Genomic DNA, 14,706 nt, shown 5'->3' on the forward strand with positions numbered 1-14,706 from the left:
ATCTAGACCAGATTGACGTCAGCTTCTAATCAAAACTGTTAAGCCCTGAAGATTGGAGCACATGGCTTTTAAAACTTTATGTGAAAATGAATACTGGGGAATGCCCTTCATGTCTCAGACTGTTTGTTGAAAGTATTGAAAATAAATGTGTTCCCTTTAGTAAAAACCTTCATGATTAAAAACCAAAAACAAAAAACTCTTATCCTTGACCGGATTTAACATTTAAAAGATTAGCCAACGATCATGTGTATGTGTCATTTATGGTTTAGAAAAAGTTCTCCCTGATTAATGAGTTCATCACTGGTGATAGGAAACCCTTAGCTGAATTCCGGGAAAGAATGTAGTCAGATCCTGCATCATAAGTCTCGTTTTAAAACGTGTCCTATGTAGGAGCAAAGTTGATTTTGCAAGTTCAGCTTTTGAAAAGCTCTATGACTTTTTGCTTTCGTCATTTAGCAGAGAGATTCGAAGGTCAGTTGCTCTGTGTGTTCACGAGCAGCAGCGAGCTTCAGTTTCACCCTGGGGTGTAGCTCGCTAGGGCCAGCACTGGCCGCCTCGCAAGGAAGAGAGTCCAGCTTTTCAGTGGTGGGGTCATACGTCCCTTGCTCCCATAGCCACCATCTCCTCTCCGCAAAGACAGACGATAGAGGTGAAAATAACACATCTTATGACCAGATCTACCTCTTCCCAGGTGGTGTAGTTCTTGGGGAAGTGTATTCATTGAACAGACACACATTTTGTGCCCTCAGTACTGATGGCAATACGTTAAGCCCTGCGGATGGCCCAGAGATGATGTAGGCCTGGCCCTTCCACCAGCGTGCGTAGGAGGTAACGCTAATATGAAGGAGAAGCTGCTGAGAACCATACAAGCGATGAATATGTGAGCCTTCGGAGAAGAGAGTTTCTCGCTAGGGAAATGATTTTGATGTGCTGATTCCCTTGAATCTCTGTTTTTTTAGGCACTTCTCTCATTCAGTCACTCATCAAGTCATGTGGAGACTTGCTAGGTGCAAAGTGCTGTGCAAGGCACGGGTTTAACGCTGGTGAACAGAAGAGACACGTGGTCAGCCCTTGCCCGTCTAGTGAGACAGATAAGGCTGAAACTAATCAGTACACGTGTACACATATGCCCACACGCATATACATGTAGCGCGGTTTTTAGAAAGTGCTGGCATCTAAGAGTCAGAATGAGGGAGCTGACCCTGGATGGGGGAACAAGAGGTCAGGTCAAGAAGACTTTCTTGAGCTGCAGAGTTTTGCCCCAGAATGGCAGATTGAGAACTTGGGTGACAGAGATTATAAATCTCATTGTTCTTTTTTGGATCCTTTAGGGGAAATTATTTATGTTTTTACTTTTTTACCATGTGTGGGGTGCTTCTCTGTCACCTAAAAATCTTCATCTTTCAAAATACCGCATCAGTTGTGTATACGTCATTCACCTACTTGGCTCGTGAACCATTTCTCGAGTGCCTGCAGTGTGTAAGCCTCTGTGTGCTGGGCCGCGGTTATATCTGCGAGACGGTGTGTGTGTGCGACATTTCTTGTGGATTGAGATGTTAAGAATGTCCCTGCTGTGGGAGAGCTAATGGCATGGTTTATAAAGCTGTCTTCATTTTTCTCCATGTAGGACAACAGCTTTGAGCAGTTCATTATTAATTACTGTAATGAAAAGCTACAACAAATCTTCATTGAACTAACTCTTAAAGAAGAGCAAGAGGAGTATATACGGGAGGTAATGCGGAAATACACTTTTTTAAAGGCTTCTTTTTTACTCTTCATACAAATTGTGGATTCAGAAGTCAATATAAACAGGACCCTAAAATCAGATTTATCTAAGTTTAACCCTATTTTATCTTTTAAAAGTTCGTTTGTTATGACATCTAAACTAACTGGGATTATCTTTGCTGCTCTGCTGCTAGTGCCTAGAACAGTGCCTGGCACATAGTAGGTGCTCAGTAAGTATCAGTTGATTGGCTTGAGTCTTAATGGATTCTAACGCAGTGATGTAAAACAACAGTGTGTTAACAAAAAAAAAAGTCAGATGAACGAGCAAACAGCAATGGTACATCCATACCAGAGCATACTACTCAGGCAATAAAAAGGAACAGACACCATTTGCAGCAACATGGGTGGACCAACAAATACTTGATCAAGGGCTTATCTGAAGAATATTAATCATGGCTACTCCAGAATAAAACATTAAAAATGAAAGAAAAAATAATAAAATGTCAGTCCATTGTCCAAAAAAAAAAAAAAAGGAGAAAACAATTGATAAACACAGTGATAGGAAGGAATCTCAAATGCATTATGCTAAATGAAGGAAGCCAGATTCAAAAGACTGCATATGGTAGGATTCCATGATATGTTGTCCAAGAAAAGGCAAAGCGGCAGAGACAGAAGAGTCAGTTGTTGCCCAGGACGGGAGTTGTGAAGAGAGCGTGACTGCAAAGGGGCAGCTTGAAGGGAAATTTGGAGGCTGGTTGTGGTGGTTACAGGACACTATGTATTTGCCAAAACTCAGGAGAACTATATACCCAAGTTCAGTGTCACTCTATATAAACTTGAAATACTTTGAGACTTTGTTCAATCTTGAAAAGCATTGATTTTCTGAAATTTTATAATAAAAACAGGTAGTGTTTGTTGAGTGCTTACTATATTGCCAGGTGTGTACTAGTGTTATGTATGGATTAGCTTACATAATGTAATTTGAAAATAATCTGAAGTAATGTTTATAAAGGTTCATCCTTAATCGTAAAACCATATGTGGTTTTCACCCTTTCATTTTTTTAAATAATGTTTCTTGAAGTATAAAATTACTTCAAACAAAAGGAGAAATTATTATATTGTATCTATATTATATTATATTTTTGTTTCTTTTTGTTTGCTTTAATATTTTAATAATGGTATTACCTATTTTTCTTCATTTTCTATAGTGTTATTATAAATCATTAAGGACACTGAATCCTTTTTTTTTTTTTTTGCTTCAATAACAGAATTTTCTAATATGATTGTTATCCGCAGTGTCTTAGTAAAATAACCCATGTACTCGAAAGCTAAATCATAAATATTCCATCTTTCTTTTAGAATGATCACCATGCTTTAGAAACATTTCATACTTGGCTGGCACCTTTTTTAACGTAAACATCCTAAAAGCCAGATTCGTTCTCTTCCTGTCTTCTCAGCATGAGGAGATGGCCCAAACTTTGATCTGTAACTTAAAACAGTTTGTACAGATTGTCTAAAACACGTCTAAGAATATATAGGAAGATCCCTAGCTTGCTGTATGAATTAAATTCCCCTTAGAAGAAAAATAAATGTTTACACTTACAGGCAGACTGTAAGCAGATCCAGAATGATGACATTTAGCCTCACAGATTTGGCTTTATAGCTAGTATCAGAACCAGGAGGTCGATTTTTGTGTCTTTCCTTATGTTGGAAATATTTTGTCTTAGCACTGGGATATTTTTACATTTGAAATAGTCAACTGCCCTACAATATGGGGATGACTCTAAAATTAATTTTTTCCTTGTGATTACAAATTAAGAACAGAAAAAATGTGGGCCTTAAATTCCTAGGATCAAGTTCTGACTTATTTCCTTATAAACATTGTAAATATACACAAAGTAATATTGACCCAAGGGCCTGTTGAGTAAATGTTTGGCGCAGGGCCAATGAAGTGCATGGGAAATTGCCACAGATGGGAGAGTGGAATGGGAGGCGGTCTCAGAACAGGTCAAGGGCATGCACTTTAGTCACATCATGTCAGTGGTAGACCGCTGAAATTCAGGAAGTTTTGGGAACCGGAAGATGACATTTTGCAGCATTGATTTTATAAAGGAAATACTCAGAGAGAACGTGAGGCATGGTAATGTGGCGCAGTGGCTGTTTTATAGATGGTGGTGTGTGGCCTCATCGTATGGAATCTGATTTTGTTCTCTTTTGTTTCTCAGGGCATAGAATGGACACACATTGACTACTTCAATAATGCTATCATTTGTGACCTAATAGAAAATGTGAGTATTGGTTGGGGACGCCTGGGTGGCGCAGTCGTTAAGCCTCTGCCTTCGGCTCAGGGCGTGATCCCGGCGTTCCGGGATCGAGTCCCACATCAGGCTCCTCCGCTGGGAGCCTGCTTCTTCCTCTCCCACTCCCCTGCTGTGTTCCCTCTCTCGCTGGCTGTCTCTCACATAAATAAATTAAAAAATCTTAAAAAAAAAAAGAAAAAAGAAAATGTGAGTATTGGGTACAAGTTCCTAAAAAATTGCTTAGTAATAATTTCCTGCTTACGAAAGATCTCACTGCCTTTGGTGTTGAGCTGTAGCTTTTTCCCTATTTCGACACTGTTCTTTAGAGAACTGCACAGTCTGGAGACTCTGCCATCAGAGATCATACACAGTTCTCGAACACATACATGGACAGCGGGACGTTTTGATCCTTGGCTAGGATTTCCGATGCACCTCCCATGGCCGTGTCACAGAGCCCATGCATGACATTCACATGCCAGGCCCTCGGCCACACCATGCGGCTGTGTGCTGGGAGCCCAGGTCCAGTCCGTGGCTCCTGGGAGTAGGAGCACTGACTGGTCAGAGGAGGCTCGGAAAAAATGTTTTTGCCAAATCAAATATCCATTTCGTTTCTAAAATTCCAGCAAGCTCTTTAATACACTGTTCAATGGTTATTATCAAAAAGAGAATTATTGGTGAGGATGTGGAGGAAAAGGAACCTCTGTGCACTATTGGTGGCAGTGTCGATTAGTGCAGCCATAGTAGAAGGCAGCATGGAAATTCCTCAAAAAATTAAAAATAGAACTGTTGTATGATCCAGCAATTCCACTTCTGGGTATATATATGCAAAGGAAACAGAATCAGGATCTCGAAGAGATATCCTTACTCCCATGTTAATTGCAGCATTATTCACAATAGCCAAGATATGGAAACAACCTAAGTGTCCATCTGTAGATGAATGGATAAAGAAGATGTGGTGTATATATACAATGGGATATTATTCAGCCATGAGAAAGAAGGAAATCCTGCCATTTGTGACAAAACAGATGGACCTTGAGGGCATTACGCTAAGTGAAATAAGTTAGGCAGAGAAAGACAAATGCTGCATGATAGCACTTATATATAGAAGCTAAAAAAGTCAAACAATAGAATGGTGGTGGCTAGGGGCTGGGCGGGGGAAATGGGGAGATGTCATTCAATAGTTACAAGGTAAGTTCTAGAGGCCTAATGTATAGCGTGGTGATTACAGTTAACAGTGCCATATCATATATCAGAAAATAGGAGAGTAGGTCTTAAATGTTCTCATCACAGAAAAGAAATGGTAACTATGTGACGTGATGGAGGTGTTAACTAAGGCTGTGGTGGTAATCATTTTGCAGTATACAAGTGTATCAAATTATCACCTTGTATACCTTAAAATTCCACAGTCTTTTATGTCAACTGTATCTCACTAAAGCTGGAAAACATTTTTAAAATAAATTAATAAAGAACAACAAACATGTTCTTCAAGTTAAGGTAAAGGAGGATAAAGGGACATGGTCTTCCAGTTACATGTTCTTCAAGTAAGATAACAAAAAACATTTCAAGTTAAGATACAAAGGAGTATAAAGGGACAGTCATGGGAGCTGAGCTAAGTGGGACCCAGGAGTGACTCCAGTGTAGACCCAGCCTTGGTTCAAGCAACCTATGTGGGGGATATTGTGTGTGTATGTGTGTGACATTGCAGGTGGCCCAGCGCCACGGGAATTTTCAGGTGGCCAGCTATGTCTGTATATATGTGAAAAGGCTTAAAGTATGAAAAATACTAGATAAATCTTTGATTCCAAAAGGTTACTAAATATTTTGTTTTTACATCGTAGTCTGTAGTTTATTATAAATGAATTGATTGCAGGAAGATTGATTGGTATGTGAAAACCTGGAAACTTTTTTTATGCTTAATATTACTCACACTCTGCGGGGCGCCTGGGTGGCACAGCGGTTAATCGTCTGCTTTCGGCTCAGGGCGTGATCCCGGCGTTATGGGATCGAGTCCCACATCAGGCTCTTCCGCTATGAGTCTGCTTCTTCCTCTCCCACTCCCCCTGCTTGTGTTCCCTCTCTCGCTGGCTGTCTCTATCTCTGTCGAATAAATAAATAAAATCTTTAAAAAAAAAAAATATTACTCACACTCTGGGCCTCGATAACAAAATTACTGAAAGTTTTTGAAACAATGCGTAAACTTTATTGTCCTGCAGTCTTTTTAGCTGTCAGTGGTAGGTTAGTGCTGGAATAGAATCACAGGCTTTAAATGTCCAGCAAGTCACTTTCTGTTCATCTATAACAAGACCTTTTGGACATTATGTAATTATCCAGTATCTATTCCCTCAGTTTTCAAAATATTCCTGAAAGCTGTACCTTGAATTAAATGGAACATTAAATTGGATATTCTGAAATATGACTGTTTTCCTATTAATAAATAAACTTTGTTTTGAAATATTTGAACAATGTTGGAATGCTAACATTCCACCTAAAGCAATTCAAAACTCTAATATCCAGAAAAATCAGTAAATTTACTGAAAATTTTTTCCTTGTAAATTTTGTGACCAAAGTAATTGGCTGTGAGAACTTTAACTTTCACAAGTCACGACTAGCACATTTTCCTTCATAAATATAACATTGAACTTAATTATTTCCCTTCAAGAAGGAAAAACAGAAAGAGAACCACAGTAATACACTTAATTGAACTAGATTATCTCAGTCCCAAATCCCCGTGCACGTATGATTGAAGAAACTCAGGTTCACGTAGGAACCTGGGTACATAAAGGAAATGTTTCCTTCCAGGGTTACCTAACAATAATGTTTACTCTGGGGCTGTTGTGAACACACTTGATTCCTGAGAGTCCACACTTCCCCTGGGGTTTTGTGTGGAATGAGCAAATGCTGGTCAGAGGATGTCACGGCCTTGTGAGGAGAAGGGGAGAGGAACCCGGAGCTCTGGCCCGGCGGAAGTGGGTGGGGCTGACGGTCAGTAGAGCGGATTGTTCTCTTTGGAATGGAGACGTGTGGGCCCATAGGGGCAATCCAAGGAACAGCAGCCTTTATTTAGCAAAGTAGAAGATTCCGGATTTTTGATTCAGTTTAACAGGGCTGACTGCTCTTGGGATAAATATGATCATAGGGTTTGAATACACAACAAATTCTCACTCGTGTTCAACATCCATTTCGAAATTTTATGTGGAGGAATTTTATTCTTTTTTTTTTTTTTTAAGATTTTATTTATTTATTTGACAGAGATAGAGACAGCCAGAAAGAGGAAAAACAAGCAGGGGGAGTGGGAGAGGAAGAAACAGGCTTCCAGCAGAGGAGCCTGATGTGGGGCTCGAACCCAGAATACCAGGATCACGCCCTGAGCCGAAGGCAGACGCTTAACAACTGAGCCACTCAGGCACCCCGGAGGAATTTTATTCTAAACAGATATTCTTGAAACACAGCTTGATTGCCTTGATCCCCAAATCACATCTTTTTTTTTTTTTTTTTGCTAGAAAATAAACTGTATTTTGAACACATGAAAAATCTGAAAACATATGAAACCAATTTCCTTCTCAAGCTACGAATCAAATAATGGCCTTAGAAGACTGTGTTTTGTGATTTATGACCACATGTCATAGAGATTTCATTGTCACATTTAGTTTCTGACATTTACGTTTGTGTCTGAGTGTGTTTGGAGTATGAGGTCTGATTTGCCTTTTTCGAACAATGTGAATTTCAGTCAACAGCCCACTGAGGTAGCTGAGGTGACAGTCCTAAGTCCTGTTCTGTGGGGATGGTGGGGCTGAGGGGGGCAGAGGTGGGGGAGGGAGACTGAGAGAGACCCCTCCTCCCCCCAGCATGCACACACACCTGTGACACTGTGGAAGGGGGCCGACTTCTGTGGCTTTTTGTGACCTGTTTTGATACTGTGCTTTTTGTTGTAACCAAGCGGAATTTTCTCGTGACTAAGTTAATTGTGTTTGACGGTGTCATTAGGAATAATTATTTAAACAATACAGTGAGGAAGGAAGGAAACCCTTTTTACTTCCTTTTCGCAGAACACAAACGGGATCCTGGCCATGCTGGATGAGGAGTGCCTGAGACCTGGCACAGTCACCGATGAGACCTTCTTGGAGAAGCTCAACCAAGTCTGCGCCACCCACCAGCACTTTGAGAGCAGGATGAGCAAGAGCTCTAGGTTTCTCAATGACACATCCCTGCCTCACAGCTGCTTCAGAATTCAGCACTATGCTGGCAAGGTATGGGGGAGCCGCGAGCACCCAGGGAGCCTGCACTCCTTCCCTTGAGAAGGCCATGCCTCAGAGGTGGCGTTTGGACCAGTGCCAACTTGTAAGATGAGTTGCCAAAATCGTAGAATCAGTAAATTGTTCAGTAGAAGTAGAATCTGGATCATGTTGAGCAAAATCTTAACTAAGAGCTGAAAGCAAAAGCCAGTGGTCTTAATGGAAGAGCTCGAATGTATTTTAAAAATCGATTTTATTGTCTCCAAGCTCTCCATTATCCTATAAAAATAGATCTGTCAACACGAATAAAAGGAGATTTACTAGTAAAACTTAGTCTCTAAAGACTGACAGTAAGGTTTTACAAGCACGATCACTTAGCAAAAACAATGAATTCTTAGATTGAGATTTTGAAACAACAGTGGGGAAAATACCTTCTTTTTTAAAAAAGCACTTATTCATTTGCTTAATATTTGAGGGAATTGGTTTTATGCCACCTAAGATCTGTAAAGATAATGTTAAAACCAATCTTGACAGTAGTTTAATTTTTAGAGTCCTAAAAGAGTATCAGTTGATGTGAATACCTCCTTTCTTTTACCCAAGGTTGCAAACTCCAAAGAGGAAAACATTCTTAATTATATATTTAGTAAAAATTAAAAGTATATAGTATCTGAATTTCTGTTAATTTCAAAAAGTTGGAACTTGGTACTTCTTTTTTTTTTTTTTTCCTTAGAAAAGATACTTTTTTTTCCTTAGAAAAGATACTTTTCTGGTCAATTTCTCTGCCTGGTTAGGAGGTCTGAAAATATCAGTGCTATCTCTGTTTTCTCCTGTCTACTTTTAAGCAGACTAGAATTGGCACATGTGAACTAAAAAAAAAAGAAAGAGAAGAAAGAAAAGTAAAACCTCAAAAATGTGTTCCAACACCAAAAAAGCCTAAAATCCTTTGAAAATGTTATGATAGCATTTTTGGAGTTTATTCTTGCAAATCCTGAAGCGTAATAGAATTTATTTTGAACTCTTCTGTGATTTAGACAGATGGAATTTAAACTTGGAGGCTAATTCGGTATTAGGAGTGTGACTAATGTGGCGGGGGAGCGGGGAGGTTGATGGAGAAAGAAGAGGCTGCATTATAGATAGTCTTGGAATATTTTGAGCAGTTATGTGATGCCCAGGACTACAGTGTATCAGCTGTTGAGTTTCATGTGTTGCTCATAGGTGCTGTACCAGGTGGAAGGATTTGTTGACAAAAACAATGATCTTCTCTATCGAGACCTGTCCCAAGCCATGTGGAAGGCGGGCCACACCCTCATCAAGTCTTTGTTCCCCGAAGGGAACCCCGCCAAGATCAACCTGAAAAGGCCTCCTACAGCAGGCTCTCAGTTCAAGGCATCTGTGGCCACACTGATGAAAAACCTCCAGACCAAGAATCCAAACTATATTAGGTATTTCTGGCACATAGAATTCTTTGACAGGTTCATTAGGAAGGTACTTTCAAGGAAGACCATTTCCCTGTTTGCCTAAATCTGAATATAGCCCCTAGAGAGGATAACTGAAGTTCTTACCTGTCGAATAATGTGGTATCTTGGGTTTGCTTAAAAAATACTCCAGTGCCCCTCCCACCCCTTCAAGCAGGGAATTTTAAGAAGGTGGGAGGGGAAGCGTGGTGGAGAATGGGAATAGCTATTTAATGAAATTACATTGTTGGCACATAGGGTTTTTCACTTTTTGTATCTTTATTTCATGACATGTTCAGAAATCTAAGGGTTTTTCTAGTAAAGGTTTTGCATAAAACTCTTCTGTTGGATTCACCTTGTTGCATTAACTTAGAACACAGCATTAAAGCAAGTGGGGCTTTTTAGTTACAACTTTGGTGTTAGAAAATATGTCTCTTTCTTTTCTATGAGACTTACAGATTTGGAGAAAGGAATGACTCACAAAACAATCTTAAATTTTTCAAAGCTACAGAAAGAATTCCTTCAGAAGCATGTGGTCTTTTTTTCCTGTTTCCAGGGCACCTTAGATCTCAAGATTCAGTAAAGACCAATGAGGATTGGAGTTTTCAATGTGTGTATTTGGTGAACTAGATAATGGGGGATGTGTGTCTAATAGGTCCGGTTTCATATAGTGCACACACACCGTACATCCCTTCCATAACTGTCTTTGAAAAGGCAGTTGTGAGGAACCTAGCAGGAAGAACATTTTTGTGTGGTTTGTTTACCTAATATTTATATTAGTAACAAATATAAATAGTTAAAACCCACTGGTTTGATTGCAATCAGGTTGGAACATACAGTAGGTAAAGATCCTAGTCTCAAAAAAGGAAAGAAAAAAAAAACAGGAAACTTTTCTGTGGTCAGTTGCTTTTGTTATTCTCAATTAAGTGGACTTTAAAAAAATTATTATGTAATAACAATTTACGTGATGTGATATGCACAGATCCTAGGTGAATAGCTGTCATTTTTTTCACCACCGTATATACTTTGACAGCTATCACCCTGGTCAACATAAGGAACATTTGTTCACCCCAGAATGTTCATTCATTCCCCTTCCCTTTCAGTGGTTTTACTGTATCTCTAAGAAGTCTTAATAAACTATAAGCTGATGAATATATAGGCAGATATTGCCATAGATATTCAACAGTGTATTAATTAAGATATAGAGATTGCTTCCAGAAGATCCAAACATAACAATGGCTTAAACAAGACTCACTTAGTTCTTATGTAACTTCTAAGGACTAGGGCCAGTCCAGCACCTTTTTCTATTTTGTCGCTCCGTGGTTCCCAGGGTGTTTCCCTCATCCATGTTGTCAAAGATGGCTTTCTACCATGGCTCTACATTCCCAGCCAGCAGTTAGCAGGAGAAGAACAAGGGGAGTGTAAGTCCCTTCCTTTTAAGGATGCACACAGAAGTGCCATATATTAATTCTGTTGTGATCCTAGCGGCCAGACTTTTGATCACATGGCCACACCTACCTGCAGAAGAGGCTGGGAAATGTAGTCATTCCTTGGGCAGCAGAATGCCCTGTTAAAAAGGAGGAAGATAGGGGCGCCTGGGTGGCTCAGTCATTAAGCGTCTGCCTTCAGCTCAGGGCGTGATCCCGGTGTTCTGGGATCGAGCCCCACATCAGGCTCCTCTGCTGGGAGCCTGCTTCTTCCTCTCCCACTCCCCCTGCTTGTGTTCCCTCTCTCGCTGGCTGTCTCTGTGTCAAATAAATAAATAATATAGTAAAGTATATAAATCTTAATTGTACAGCTTGTTGAAGTTTTACATATGTATACACCTGTGCAACCCCACCCAGACCAAGATACAAAACATTTCCATCATCCCCGAAGGTTCCTTTGTGCCCCTTCTCTGTCGATCTGCACTCCTACCTCTCCCCAGAGGTAACAGCAATACTGATTTCTAACCATAGGTTTGTTTTTCTTGAATTTCATATAAATGGTATGAAAAAAATATGTACTCTTTTATGTCAAGCTTATTTCAGTCAACGAAATGTCAGTGGTAGTCATCCATGTTATTATTGTATATATTAGTTTATTCTTTTTTAACTGACATGTATGTCATATTCTATTCATTTTTAGGTTTCTGTAAAATGATTTGAAATAATGTCAAGAGAAATGACTAGGTTTCCCACGAATAATAAATAATTATCACAAAATAACTATATACTTTGTAAAACACAGATCTATCCATAAGAGATTTAAAACCTAAAATCTTTGTCATTTTTTAGGTGCATCAAGCCAAATGATAAAAAAGCAGCACACATCTTCACCGAGGCCCTAGTATGTCATCAGATCAGGTACCTGGGTCTTCTAGAGAATGTCCGAGTGAGAAGGGCAGGCTACGCCTTCAGGCAGGCCTATGAACCGTGCCTCGAAAGATACAAAATGCTTTGTAAACAAACCTGGCCTCACTGGAAAGGACCTGCAAGGTAAGAAATTCATTGATCACATTTAATAGTGAAGTTTTAAAGCATACGAACACCGTGCTGCTCTCGTCACATGCTGTCACTAGAGCAGGATTCTGCGGCACGTTGGCTGCATCCTCTGTGTTGGACACTCTTCCGTCAGGGTACCATTTTGTGCCAGTTATTGATGGATTATAGACGCCTCGATTGTAAGGTCTGAACAGGGCTAATCAGATCCACATTTGGAACTTATATGTCAGTAGAATTTTAAAAATACACTGTGGCAAGTTCGTAGGAGGGGATTTGTAATTGCTAAGTGTATTTGTGTAGAATCATAAAAGGAGTTAGAGGCATCTTGGATCACTGCTCTCTGCTTTTTGGTTTTTTTCTCTGGGGGAATTAACCCCAGAGACAGACAGCGAGTGGGGGCAAGGGTCTCACTCTCCACCTGGGTCTGCACCAACTGAGAAATAGATACAAGAGCAGATAGGACTCAGAGTCAGTGTTACTGCTGAGAAAGCTGGATTGGAGAAAAGGGCAGAATCCCCAGTCCTACGGCTTTCAGCCCATCCTCCCTGAGTCGTACTCAGCCATCGAGTCCCAGACAGAGCGCCGGACCACTGCAGACCCGTCCCATGGAGCAGCCCCTGTGAGCTCTCCACATGCAGAGAGAACGCGTGTGCTGCTGCAGAAGGGAAAACAGGCTTTGCCTGTCCTGTGCTCTTCCTTCTGCTCTCGCCAGTCAGAGAAGTTGCCCCTTCTCTGCTGGTGGTAGAAGCTGTCCCAACGAGCACAGGAAGGCCCGCATGTCTGTTTTACGGGCCTGTGCGGGAACTAGGGCTTTGATTTCACTGTACTGGTTTTGCCTTCACATTCTCACTGGACCCGGCCTGGAATGGGAACATCAGTAATATTAGAGTCTCACCCTGTATTACAAGGAGATGAACTCCAGACATATGATGTGGTCTCCACTGCACAAGTCAATGCCCAGATAATGTGGGATCTGGATACTGTTTGTTCCCACTGCTACTTTCCAGGGTATTATGGTCGGTATTTACCATAATGTACAGAACGTGTCTTCCCTCCCTGCCTGGCACCTAGTCCATAAGCAGGTGGGGTGAAGTTTGGTTAAAGGTGGATGTTGAAACCGGGGTCCAGGATGGAGACATCAGAGCCCAGTTCAGGCCTTGCTCCCATCACATAAGGCCATGCTTCATTACACCCCATTGGTCTGGCACTAGCACTCTCTTGGGCTCTCTACCTCCACGAGGCACAAGCGCAATATTAAAAATATTTTCAAGAATTAACTGAGTGGGTTCAAAATAGATGTGAATTTCTTGTACCCCCTCCTGGTTCTGGTTGGTACTTTGTTACGGGTATATTGGATACAGAGATTGCCTCTGCTAATGAAATCAAGATACTGGCTTTAATACCATATTTTCTTAGATTACATAGTTTGAACCCAAATTTACTCTTTTAACATTACTGGGTTTGGTTTAATTTGTGGAGTTGAGTCTGAAAAATCTTTGACAAAAGCCTGCTTACTGAAAGACCAATTATACTTGAAAATAAAGCTATTTTTTTATGGTGCCGAGAACCTGATACCATGATTGAAGAGAAGATAAGCTCTTTTTGTAACTCAGAAAACTCATTGTTTTTATTTATTTTTATAGGGCTGGCGTGGAGGTTCTGTTTAATGAATTAGAGATTCCTGTAGAAGAATACTCCTTCGGTAGATCAAAGATATTCATCCGGAACCCGAGAACAGTATGTAACCGAAACTTTGGCACTCTGAACTCACGTTATAATCATATAGCCAAGTCCTTAAAGGATATTTAACTTCATAACATCGCCCAGGCTGCTGCCAGGAGGGCACATTCCTGTTTTTTCTGCAGACATCCAGGAGGATGAGCGAGTAGGGGGCAGTAGAACATGTGTATTTTTTATGAAGCATCAAAGTCTTTGAACTGATAGATTGTACAGCACAGTTATTACAACAATACAACCTCCCTAATTCATAGGAATTGGAGGCAGATTTGGTCTATATTGATTATAGCTGATTACGCAATAACTTTAGGAAAGACAACTCTTATTTTGAGGTACGTGGAAGCATTCCTATTGAAAAAAATTTTAAGGTAAAAAGGACACTTAAAATTTTACGTAGGAACTGCAGGGGAACAAACGTTTTTATAAACGAATGTAGAGTAGCATGAAGTATAATTAACACAGCAGTGTCTTCGGTGATTTGGGAAATGTTTGAGTTGCTCAAAAGAGAAACATCATCAACAATTCCCTGCCCTTAATGGTTGCGTTCTCATGGATAGTGTGAAGGTGAGTCTGAGCTTCCGGGTCAGCCCTTCTCTGATTGGTCATAAATTCTACATCACCATCTTGTTAATAGTGGATCTTGTATGAATTCATCCAAATACGTCTTCTCATGGGTTGTTAGCCCTATCATCTACAATTAAAACAGTTAATTCATTTTTTTTCTCAATGTGATTGATTCCAGCATCATGACTTTTTTCCTCCTAGGGATGTCTTT

The 14,706-nt window shown here is 40.3% G+C and overlaps 1 protein-coding gene across 6 annotated transcripts in view; it reads left to right on the forward strand.

The window, feature by feature from the left end:
- Nucleotides 1-14,706, forward strand: part of MYO1B (myosin IB) — a 174,747-nt gene that overhangs the window by 134,769 nt on the left and 25,272 nt on the right. For all 6 annotated transcript variants that reach the window (XM_026492296.4, XM_048214435.2, XM_048214436.2 and 3 more), the window contains exons 14-19: nt 1,628-1,732; nt 3,951-4,013; nt 8,072-8,272; nt 9,473-9,699; nt 11,988-12,188; nt 13,838-13,931. In XM_026492296.4, coding sequence (XP_026348081.2) covers nt 1,628-1,732; nt 3,951-4,013; nt 8,072-8,272; nt 9,473-9,699; nt 11,988-12,188; nt 13,838-13,931 — 891 coding nt within the window. The remainder of the gene's footprint in view (nt 1-1,627; nt 1,733-3,950; nt 4,014-8,071; nt 8,273-9,472; nt 9,700-11,987; nt 12,189-13,837; nt 13,932-14,706) is intronic.

Source organism: Ursus arctos, unplaced genomic scaffold (genome assembly GCF_023065955.2).
Source record: "Ursus arctos isolate Adak ecotype North America unplaced genomic scaffold, UrsArc2.0 scaffold_1, whole genome shotgun sequence".
Lineage (NCBI taxonomy): Eukaryota > Metazoa > Chordata > Mammalia > Carnivora > Ursidae > Ursus > Ursus arctos.